Source organism: Oncorhynchus clarkii, chromosome 21, assembly GCF_045791955.1.
Source record: "Oncorhynchus clarkii lewisi isolate Uvic-CL-2024 chromosome 21, UVic_Ocla_1.0, whole genome shotgun sequence".
Classification (NCBI taxonomy): Eukaryota; Metazoa; Chordata; class Actinopteri; order Salmoniformes; family Salmonidae; genus Oncorhynchus; species Oncorhynchus clarkii.
Window position 1 is genome coordinate 24,715,039 of NC_092167.1, and position 11,497 is coordinate 24,726,535.

The 11,497-nt window shown below is 44.0% G+C and overlaps 1 protein-coding gene across 1 annotated transcript in view; it reads right to left on the reverse strand.

The window, feature by feature from the left end:
• LOC139378783 (large ribosomal subunit protein eL34) overlaps window positions 1-2,626 on the reverse strand; it is a 13,606-nt gene extending 10,980 nt beyond the window's left edge. The window contains exons 1-2 of the mRNA XM_071121280.1: window positions 2,061-2,626; window positions 1,672-1,771 (exon numbers count right to left, since the gene is read on the reverse strand). Coding sequence (XP_070977381.1) covers window positions 1,672-1,771; window positions 2,061-2,125 — 165 coding nt within the window. The 5' untranslated portion in view covers window positions 2,126-2,626. The remainder of the gene's footprint in view (window positions 1-1,671; window positions 1,772-2,060) is intronic.
• Between the last annotated feature and the right edge of the window lie 8,871 nt (window positions 2,627-11,497).

Here is an 11,497-nt window from a genome sequence, read left to right on the forward strand (position 1 = left end):
AACTCTGCCTAGAAGGCCAGCATCCCGGAGTTGCCTCCTCAGTGTCATTTACAAAGTCTACACTATTTCTGATCAATTTATGTTATTTTAAATGGACAAACGTGATTTTCTTTCAAAAACTAGGACATTTCGAAGTGACCCCAAACTTTTGAACGGTGGTGGTAGTAAAATATATATATACACATAGATTTGAATACATATATATTAATATATGTGTGTTTGCGCACACAGTGAGTGGACGCCTCTTCAAACTGGTGAATTTGTCTATTTCAGACAACGGGTGTATAAAATAGAGCAGAGACATGCAATCGCCAAAGGCAAACATTGGCAGTAGGTAGAATGGCCATACTGAAGAAGAGCTCCGTGACTTTTAATGTGGCCGTGTCATAGGAAACCACCTTTCCAACAAGTTTGTCAAATTTCTGCTCTTCTAGAGCCGCCCCGGTCAACTGCAAGTGCAGTTATTGTGAAGAGGAATCATCTAGGAGCGGCTCAGCCGCAAAGTGGTAGGCCGCACAAGCTCAGAACAGGACCGCAGAGAGCTGAAGCACGTAATAATAGCCTGTCCTCGGTTGCCACACTCACCACCGAGTTCCAAACTGTCTCTGGAAGCAACGTCAGCGCAATAATTGTTCGCCGAGATTCCATGGCCGAGCAGCCACGATCCTAAGATCACCATACGCAAAGTCAAGCGTCAGCTAGACTGGTGTAAAGTTCTGGTGCATTGGAATTGCTTTCTCTATAATGATGTACGCTTCACCACCTGTCAGCCCGACGGACTAATCTGGGGTTGGCCGATGCCAGGAGAACGCTACCTGCCTGAATAAAGCTACACCATCCTGACTTGTTGCATCACTGCAGAGTATGGCAACTGCTCGGCCTCCACTGCAAGGCACTACAGAGTAGTACGTACAGCCCAGTACATCACCCGGGCCAAGCTTCCTGCCACCCAGGACCTCTATACCAGGTGGTGTCAGAGGTAGCCGGAGTGCAACGTCAAGGTTCAAGGGGCTTCTAAGCGGCTTTGATCCCCAAGCCATAAGACTCCTGACAATCTAATAAAATGGCTACCCAGACTATTTGGATTGCCCACACCACTGATACTGTTATTATCTATGTATAGTCACTAATAACTCTGGCTACATATTACCTCGACTAACCGGTAGCCCCTGTATATAGTCTCTCTATTGTTACTTTACTGCTGCTCTTTAATTACTTGCTCCTTTTATTTCTTAATCCTATTTTTTAAACTGCATTGTTGGTTAGGGGCTTGTAAGTAAGCATTTCACTGTAAGTTATACAACTGTTGTAGTCGGCGCATGTGACTAATACAATTTGATCAAACACATTTGGGATGAATTGTAATGCCAAATGCTGGCCCAAAATCAGTGCGCAACCTCACTAATGCTCTTGTGGCTCAATGGAAGGAAATCCCCGCAGCAATGTTCCAACATTTAGTGGAGAAAGCCTTCCCAGGCGAGTGGAGGCTGTTATAGCAGCAAAGGGTGGACCAACTCCATATTAATGCCGATGATTTTGGAATGAGATAGTCGAGCAGTAGTCCACATACTTTGTCATTTAGTGTTTTCACTACAACAGTAACAGACCTGAAAAAAAATAACAGTTTGTATATTATGCAGTGGGATAGGATGTACGTAGGACAATACTTACTCCACGCAGTCTACCAGGGCATATTCCGCATGCAGACTTGGGTGCCTTGCCCACCTTCTTGGTGTACAGGTACACAATGCGGTTACCAGGAGTCCGGGACCTGTAAGTGAGGAATTACACATTGCAAAGTTGGTAACAATATTTTGAGGGATGAAAACATGCTCACATTAGTTTTCCAAAGACTACTTTTTATTTAAAATCCAGAGCTAGCTAGATACAACCACGTGCTAGCTAGATACAACCACGTGCAAGCCAGTACTAACGTTACTAACCGTGTAGGTCACAATAAAGAAACATGCACTGTAGTAACTAAGAATGGCACAGAAGCCAAGGGAATAGCAACTAAGCCAATGGAATTAGCTAGCTATAACTACATGCTAGTTACTTACAGCCTAGTTTTGTTGGAGGCGGTGTTGTAGGACAATCTACGACGGTAAGTTAGGCGCTGGACCATGTTGATACCTGTAAATACATGATTAGTAGTATAACGTGTAACACCGATTGATTACATTATTACCTTCCTAGATAATTTACTAGCTAGCTCGTTCATTTAAAAAAATGGTATCGGGGACTGCCGATGGCGTCATCACTGCGCAAGACTGTGTAACCAAGTAAACTAAGTAGTAGATATGCTACCTAACAAACGTATCAAGATTAAAACGTTTGATTTTACGTGGAAGAACAGACCCTAAACTGCAATGGCATTTTTCTTGTAGTTACCAAAATTGAGACATTTTTGCTTTGGGCTAACGTTACTGAAGATATACTACTTAATTAAGAGGGCCATGACAAAGTACTAGGATAACATGAAATATCATCATCAACGTGTTAACGGCTTCTAACACTGGAAATATAATCTTTGAAATACGATTTGTCGTAGTATATAAACACAGATTACAACAGATTATTTAAACTAAATATAAACGAGAAAATGTAGGCCGCCATACCTTCTATTAATGTACCCGGAAAAGGAAGGACTAAAGCCGCTACCTTGGAATTTGAAGTTTTTCTTCTTCCCTGTGAGTTTCCAGCAGACTGGACGTTGTGTTGCGTATTGTTGCCTTTCGCAGGTCGGCGTGAGAATTGCACGTTTATATATCTAATAGCCTCACACCCGTAGGTGCAGGCCGGTGCATTGGCCTCATTTATAAACCTTTTAGGAACATACAAAATATAGGGCAAAATGTACGTGCGTCATGCAGAAATGGCCATTTATTGACATAAATTACTTGACGTGAGAATGTGCACACCTCCCCACACACTTTAGACCATGCTTACACACATCTGCTAGTGGTTGAGATATTGTAGTGCAAGCTGGCAAGTATTTTGTGCAAATGGAGATATGGTGAAAAGCTTATTCATAAAAACAGGAAAACATATTAACAAGAATGCAACAATTTGCCATTAGTGAGAAGAGAGAAAATCTATGTAAAAAAATGTTAAAATATAAAATAAATAGACATAGGAATCTTATAATTAGACATAGGAATCTTTTTCCCCCCTTTTTTTTCACAACCATTGCACAATATATTCTTCACATGTTCTGGCCCTGATGGGTTCATTATCCCGAAGGAGCCATACAACAAATTACCATGCACATCTCTTGTTTAATTTGGCTCCCGAGTGTCGCAGTGGTCTAAGGCACTGCATGTCAGTGCTAGAGGCATCACTACAGACCCTGGTTTGATTCCAGGCTGTATCACAACCGGCTGTGATTGCGAGTCCCATAGGGAGGTGCACAATTGTCCCAGCTTTGTTAGGGTTTGACTGGTGTAGGCCGTCATTGTAAATAAGAATTTGTTCTTAAATCAAATCAAATTTTATTTGTCACATGCGCCGAATACAATGCTTTCTTACAAGCTCTTAAACAACAATGCTTTAAGAAGTTAAGTTAAAAAATAGATACGTTAAGAAAAGAAAGAAAATAAAAGTAACTAATAATTAAATAGCAGCAGTAAAATAACTATAGCAATAGCGAGGCTATATACCGGCTGTGATTGCGAGTCCCATAGGGAGGTGCACAATTGTCCCAGCTTTGTTAGGTTTTGGCTGGTGTAGGCCGTCATTGTAAATAAGAATTTGTTCTTAAATCAAATCAAATTTTATTTGTCACATGCGCCGAATACAATGCTTTCTTACAAGCCCTTAACCAAAAATGCTTTAAGAAGTTAAGTTAAAAAATAGATACGTTAAGAAAATAAAGAAAATAAAAGTAACTAATAATTAAATAGCAGCAGTAAAATAACTATAGCAATAGCGAGGCTATATACAGAGTCAATGTGGGGTGGCACCAGTTAGTCGAGGTAATTGAGGTAATACAGTGCCTTGCGAAAGTATTTGGCCCCCTTGAACTTTGCGACCTTTTGCCACATTTCAGGCTTCAAACATAAAGATATAAAACTGTATTTTTTTTGTGAAGAATCATCAACAAGTGGGACACAATCATGAAGTGGAACGACATTTATTGGATATTTCAAACTTTTTTAACAAATCAAAAACTGAAAAATTGGGCATGCAAAATTATTCAGCCCCTTTACTTTCAGTGCAGCAAACTCTCTCTAGAAGTTCAGTGAGGATCTCTGAATGATCCAATGTTGACCTAAATGACTAATGATGATAAATACAATCCACCTGTGTGTAATCAAGTCTCTGTATAAATGCACATGCACTGTGATAGTCTCAGAGGTCCGTTAAAAGCACAGAGAGCATCATGAAGAACAAGGAACACACCAGGCAGGTCCGAGATACTGTTGTGAAGAAGTTTAAAGCCGGATTTGGATAGAAAAGTCTTATTGCTTGGGGGTAGAAGCTGTTAAGAAGCCCTTTGGAACTAGACTTGGCGCTCCGGTAACGCTTGCCGTGGGGTAGCAGAGAGAACAGTCTATGACTAGGGTGGCTGGAGTCATTGACCATTTTTAGGGCCTTCCTCTTTTTTTTATTTTTTTTATTTTTTTTATTCACCTTTTTTTAACCAGGTTGGCTAGTTGAGAACAAGTTCTCATTTACAACTGCGACCTGGCCAAGATAAAGCAAAGCATTGCAACACAAAAAACAACACAGAGTTATACATGGAATAAACAAACATACAGTCAATAACACAATAGAAAAAAATAAAATAAGTGCATGTACAGTGTGTGCAAATGAGCTAAGATAAGGGAGGTAAGGTAATAAATAGCCCATAGTGGCGAAATAATTACAATTTAGCATTTTAAACACTGGAGTGATAGATGTGCAGAAGATGAATGTGCGAACAGAGATACTGGGGTGCAAAGGAGCAACAAGCAAAAAAATAACAGTATGGGGATGAGGTAGTTGGATGGGCTATTTACAGATGGGCTAAGTACAGGTGCAGTGATCTGTGAGCTGCTCTGACAGATGGTGCTTAAAGTTAGTGAGGGAGATATGAGTCTCCAACTTCAGTGATTTTTGCAATTAGTTCCAGTCATTGGCAGCAGAGAACTGTAAGGAAAGGCAGCCAAAGGAAGAATTGGCTTTGGGGGTGACCAGTGAAATATACCTGCTGGATGGTGTGCTACGGGTGGGTGCTGCTATGGTGACCAGTGAGCTGAGATAAGGTGGGGCTTTACCTAGCAAAGACTTACAGATTACCTGTAGCCAGTGGGTTTGGCGATGAATATGAAGCGAGGGCTAGCCAACGAGAGCATACAGGTCGCAGTGGTGGGTAGTATATGGGGCTTTGGTGACAAAACGGATTGCGCTGTGGTAGACTGCATCCAATTTGCTGAGTAGAGTGTTGGAGGCTATTTTGTAAATGACATCGCCGAAGTCAAGGATCGGCAGGATAGTATGTTTTAGGAGGGTCTGTTTGGCAACATGAGTGAAGGAGGCTTTGTTGCGAAATAGGAAGCCGATTCTAGATTTAATTTTGTATTGGAGATGCTTAATGTGAGTCTGGAAGGAGAGTTTGCAGTCTAACCAGACACCTAGAATATGTGGACAACTCCAAATACCTAAGTCAGAACCGTCCAGAGTAGTGATGCTAGTCGGCCGGGCGAGTGAAGGGCAGCGATCGGTTGAAGAGCCTGCATTTAGTTTTACTAGCATTTAAGAGCAGTTGGAGGCCACGGAAGGAGTGTTGTATGGCATTGAAGCTTGTTTGGAGGTTAGTTAACACAGTGTCCAAAGAAGGGCCAGAAGTATACTGTGTCGTATATAGTGTCGTCTGCGTAGAGGTGGATCAGAGAATCACAGCAGCAAGAACGACATCATTGATGTATACAGAGAAAAGAGTTGGCCCGAGAATTGAACCCTGTGGCACCCCCATAGAGACTGCCAGAGGTCCGGACAACAGGCCCTACGATTTCACACACTGAACTCTGTCTGAGAAGTAGTTGGTGAACCAGGCGAGGCAGTCATTTGAGAAACCAAGGCTGTTTAGTCTGCCGATAAGAATGTGGTGATTGACAGAGTCGAAAGCCTTGGCCAGGTCGATGAATGCAGCTGCACAGTAATTGTCTCTTATCAATGGCGATTATGATATCGTTTAGGACCTGGAGCGTGGCTGAGGTGCACCCATGACCAGCTCGGAAACCAGATTGCATAGTGGAGCAGGTACAGTGGAGCATTTTAGAAAGAGAGGGTCCAGATCTGCTGATTTGTAGGGGTCCAGATTTTGCAGCTCTTTCAGAACATCAGCTATCTGGATTTGGGTGAAGGAGAAATTTGTATTTTGTATTTTTTATTCTTATTTTCAATGACGGCCTAGGAAGAGTGGGTTACCTGCCTGTTCAGGTGCAGAACAGCAGATTTGTACCTTGTCAGCTCGGGGGTTTGAACTTGCAACCTTCCGGTTACTAGTCCAACGCTCTAACCACTAGGCTACCCTGCCACCCTAAATGGGGGAGGCTTGGGCAAGTAGCTGCGGGGGGTGCAGGGCTGTTGACCGGGGTAGGGGTGGCCAGGTGGAAAGCATGGCCAGCTGTAGAAGAATGCTTATTGAACTTCTCAATTATTGTGGATTTATCAGTGGTGACAGTGTTTCCTAGCCTCAGTGCAGTGGGCAGCTGGGAGGAGGTGCTCTTATTCTCCATGGACTTTACAGTGTCCCAGAACGTTTTGGAGTTTGTTCTGCAGGATGCAAATTTCTATTTGAAAAAGCTATCCTTTGCTTTCCTAACTGCCTGTGTATATTGGTTCCTAACTTCTCTGAAAAGTTGCATATTGTGGGGGCTATTCGATGCTAATGACGTACGCCACCGGATGTCATTGTGCTGGTCAAGGGCAGTCAGGTCTGGAGTGAACCACGGGCAAGTCTGTTCCTGGTTCTACATTTTTTTAAATTGGGCATGCTTTAAGATTGTAAGGAATGCACTTTTAATGAATAACCAGGTGTCTTCTACTCATGGAATGAGTTCAATATCCTTCCAAGATACCCGGGCCAGGTTGATTATAAAGGCCTGCTCACTGAAGTGTTTTATGGAGCGTTTCAGTGATGAGGGGTGGTCGTTTGACCACAGACCCATTACGGATGCAGGCAATGAGGCAGTGATCACTGAGATCCTGGTTGAAGACAGCAGAGGTGTATTTGGAGGGCAGGTTGGTTAGGATGATATCTATGAGGGTGCCTGTGTTTACGTATTTGGGGTTGTACCTGGTAGGTTCATTGATAATTTGTGTGAGATTGAAGGAATCAAGTTTAGATTTTTAGAATGGCCTGGGTCCCAGTTTAGGTAACCTAACAGCACGAGCTCTGAAGATAGATGGGGGGGCAATCAATTCAATTCTCTGAGAATGGGGGCGTGCTCAGTCCTCCTTTTCCTGTAGTCCACAATCATCTAATTTGTCTCGTTGAGGGAGAGGTTGTTCTCCTGGCACCACACGGCCAGGTCTCGGACCTCCTCCCTTATAGGCTGTCTCATCATTGTTGGTGATCAGGCCTACCACTGTTGTGTCATTGGAAAACTTGCTGATGGTGTTGGAGTCCTGCCTGGCCATGCAGTCATGAGTGAACAGGGAGTACAGGAGGGAACTGAGCACGCACCCCTGAGGGGCCCCTTTGTTGAGGATCAGCGTGGCAGATGTGTTGTTACCTACCCTTACCACCTGTTGAACACCCATCAGGAATTCCATGATCCAGTTGCAGAGGGAGGTGTTTAGTCCTAGGGTCCTTAGCTTAGTGATGAGCTTTGAGGGCACTATAGTGTTGAATGCTGAGGTGTAGTCAATGGATAGCATCCTCACATAGGTGTTCCTTTGGTCCAGATGGGAAGGGAAGTGTGGAGTGCAATAGAGATTGCATCATCTGTGGATCTGTTGGGGTGGTATGAAAAATGGAGTGGGTCTAGGGTTTCTGGGATAATGGTGTTGATGTGAGCCATGGCCAGCCTTTCAAGCACTTCATGGCTACAGACGTGAGTGCTACTGGTCGGTAGTCATTTAGGCAGGCTACCTTATTGTTCTTGGGCACAGGGACTATGTTGGTCTGTTTGAAACATGTTGGTATTACAGACTCAGTCAGGTTGAAAATGTCAGTGAAGACACTTGCCAGTTGGTCAGCACATGCTCGGAGTACACATCTTGGTAATCCATCTGGCCCTGCGGTCTTGTGAATGTTGACCTGTTTAAAGGTCTTCAACTGACTTGCCTAGTTAAATAAAGGTTAAATAAAAATAAAATAAATACACACAAGGAGTACCAGTATCGAGTCAATGTGCAAGGTAGTTGAGGTAATGGAGTATGTATATGTAGGTAGGGGTAAAAGTGTCCAGGCAGTTAGGATATATAATAAACAGAGTAGCAGCAGCGTATGTGTGAGTGTGGTGTCAATGTGTGTGTTGTAGTGTCAGTGTAGTATGTGTGAGTGCGTGGATAGAGTCAAGTGAGTGTGCATAGGGTCAGTGCAAAACAATTACGATCAATAAATAATAAAGCAGGTCATTGTAAATAGTCCAGGTAGCCATTTGATTAACTGTTCAGTAGTCTTATCGCTTGGGGTAGAAGCTGTTCAGGAGCCTTTTTGTCCCAGACTTAGCGCTCCGGTACCGCTTGCCGTGCGGTAGCACAGAGAACAGTCTGTAACTTGGGCGGCTGTAGACTTTAACCATTTTTTGGGCCTTCCTCTGACACCGCCTAGTATAGAGGTCCTGGATGGCAGGGAGTTCGGCCCCAGTGATGTACTGGGCCGTACGTATTACCCTCTGTAGCGCCTTGTGGTCGGATGCCAAGCAGTTGCCATACGAAGCAGTGATGCAGCCAGTCATCATGCTCTCAATGGTGCAGCTGTAGAACTTTTTGAGGATCTGAGGGCCCATTCCAAATCTATTCAGCCTCCTGAGGGGTAAGAGGCATTGTCGTGCCATTTCACGACTGTGTTGGTGTGTTTGGGCCATGATAGGGATGTGGACATAATATAACAACGCAGGATGAGACCCATATGCAGACACAGGAGGCAGATGGTTTGAGTCTCTGATATGTATTAAAATATAATAGGCAGGCAAGAGGCAGGTCAAGGACAGGCAGAAGTTAGTAAACCAGGTCAGAGTCCGAAAGGTACAGGACGACAGGCAGACTCGATGTCAGGGCAGGCAGAAAAGGTCGGAACCGGGAGGACTAGAAAAAACAGGCATAGGGAACAACACTCTGGTAGTCTTAACGAGACAAGATGAACTTGCAACAGGCAGACAGAAAACACCGGTATAAATACACAGGGGATAATGGGAACAAATGGGAGACACCTGGTGGGGGGTGAAGACAAGCCCAAGACAGGTGAAACGGATCAGGGTGTGACACACAGAGGAACTTGAAGCTCTCGACCCGCTCCACTACAGCCCTGTTGAAATTAATGGGGGCGTATTCGGCCCTCCGTTTCCTGTAGTCTACGATAAGCTGCTTTGTCATGCCCACATTGAGAGGGAGGTTGTTGTCTTGGCACCACACTGCTAGGTCTCTGACCTCCTCCCTTTAGGCTGTCTGATCATCGTCGGTGATCAGGCAGGCCTACCACCACTATGTTGTCTGCAAAAATGTGGTGTTGGAGTCGTGCTCAGCCATGCAGTCATGGGTGAACACGGAGTACAGGAGGGGACTGAGCAAGAATCGTGAATGTGTTGTTGTCTACCCTCACCATCTGGGAGGGCGGTCCGTCAGGAGGTCCAGGAACCAGTTGCAGAGGAAGGTGTTCAGTCCCAGGGTCCTTAGCTCAGTGATGAGCTTGGAGGGCACTATGGTGCTGAACGCTGAGCTGTAGTCAAAGAACAGCATTCTCACGTTGGTGTTCCTTTTTGTCCAGGTGGGAAAGGGAAGTGTGCAGTGCAATAGAGATTGTGTCTTCTGTGGATCTGTTGGGGTGGGCCATGACCAGCCTTTCAAGGCCTTTTATGGCTACAGATGTGAGTGCTACGGGGCGGTAGTCATTTAGGCAAGTTACCTTGGCGTTCTTGAACACATGGACTATGGTGGTCTACTTGAAACATGTAGGTATTACAGACTGGATCAGAGAGAGGTTGAAAATGTCAGTGAAGACACTTGCCGGCTGGTCAGCGCATGTTCTGAGTACATGTCCTGGAAATCTGTCTGAGTGTTTAAAGGTCTTACTCACATCGGCTATGGAGAGCGTGATCACACAGTCATCCGGAATAGCTGGTGCTCTCATACATGGCTCGGTGTTGCTTGCCTGGAAGCGATCATAGAAGGCATTTAGCTCGTCTGGTAGGCTTTCGTCACTGGGCAGCTGGCGGCTGGTTTTTCCTTTGTAATCCGTGATGGTTTTTGCAAGCCCTGCCACATACTGCCACCTGGAGTTTGTTTGAACAAGTATAAAGCCAAGGTTGGCAGTTTACTGTCACCTGCGGTTATGGAATGTTTGCTCACAAGTATAATTAATTGAATGATCCCCCCCCCCCTCCCCGATGACCTGGATGGATTTATGTAGTCCCACCCAGCTGACTACTTCAAAATGGTGAAAGTCCACAATGGCACTGCCCATGCTAAAACAGGCTTTTGGGCACTTAGAGTCCTCTATCTATCTCTGGCCCCTATCCCGTGTATGTGGCAATTTTTTAAAAGTATACATTTTTTCAAGCACTATCAACAGCTTGATTAAGTCTGGATGTGCTCTAGACTTCCTTCTCTCTCTCAGCTCGACCAGGGCAGTGGTAGAGTCTGAACAGAAAATAACCCTTTTAGGCCCCACTTCATTCACTCACCGCAATGCCCACACTAGTTCTAGTGCTAATATTTCAGCAGAGAAAACTGAGACTCCGTCAGACAGCCGCCTACACTGGTGTGGAATTTGAAGTTCTCTCAGCACCTTCTTATAATATGCTGCCAACTAGTGATGATTGTATGACCTTCCATTGAAAGGACCACAGATAATTATTTTTGTCATGAAAAATAACCTAAACAATTATAATTAAAAGATTTACATAGCAGGTTAACTTGAGCCCCACCATCCAACTATCATAAAGGGATAGTTCCCTCAAAATACAAATCAACATGATTTCCCTTTTTTGGGAGAAGGTTAAAATCCCTTCGACCCATCCCTCAGCTGTATACCAAAACATGTGTAGGCTGTCATTTAGCTGAAAAACAAATCCCAGACTGGTGTTTTAATTCTTGTTTTATTGTATTTTATCATTATTAGCCTGGTTCGTCACTATAAATTGTTATTGTACTGTTTGAAATTTGATACAATGATTTGATTAGATTAATTGTACATTTTGGGCATAATATAGTAACCTGGGCCTGTTTCCAAAGAGGTTTCAAAACATCCTACACACTTAGAAAAAAGGGTTCCAAAAGGGTTCTTTGGCTGTCCATATAAAGAACCCTTTTTGGTTCTAGGTAGAACACTTTTTGGTTCCAGGTA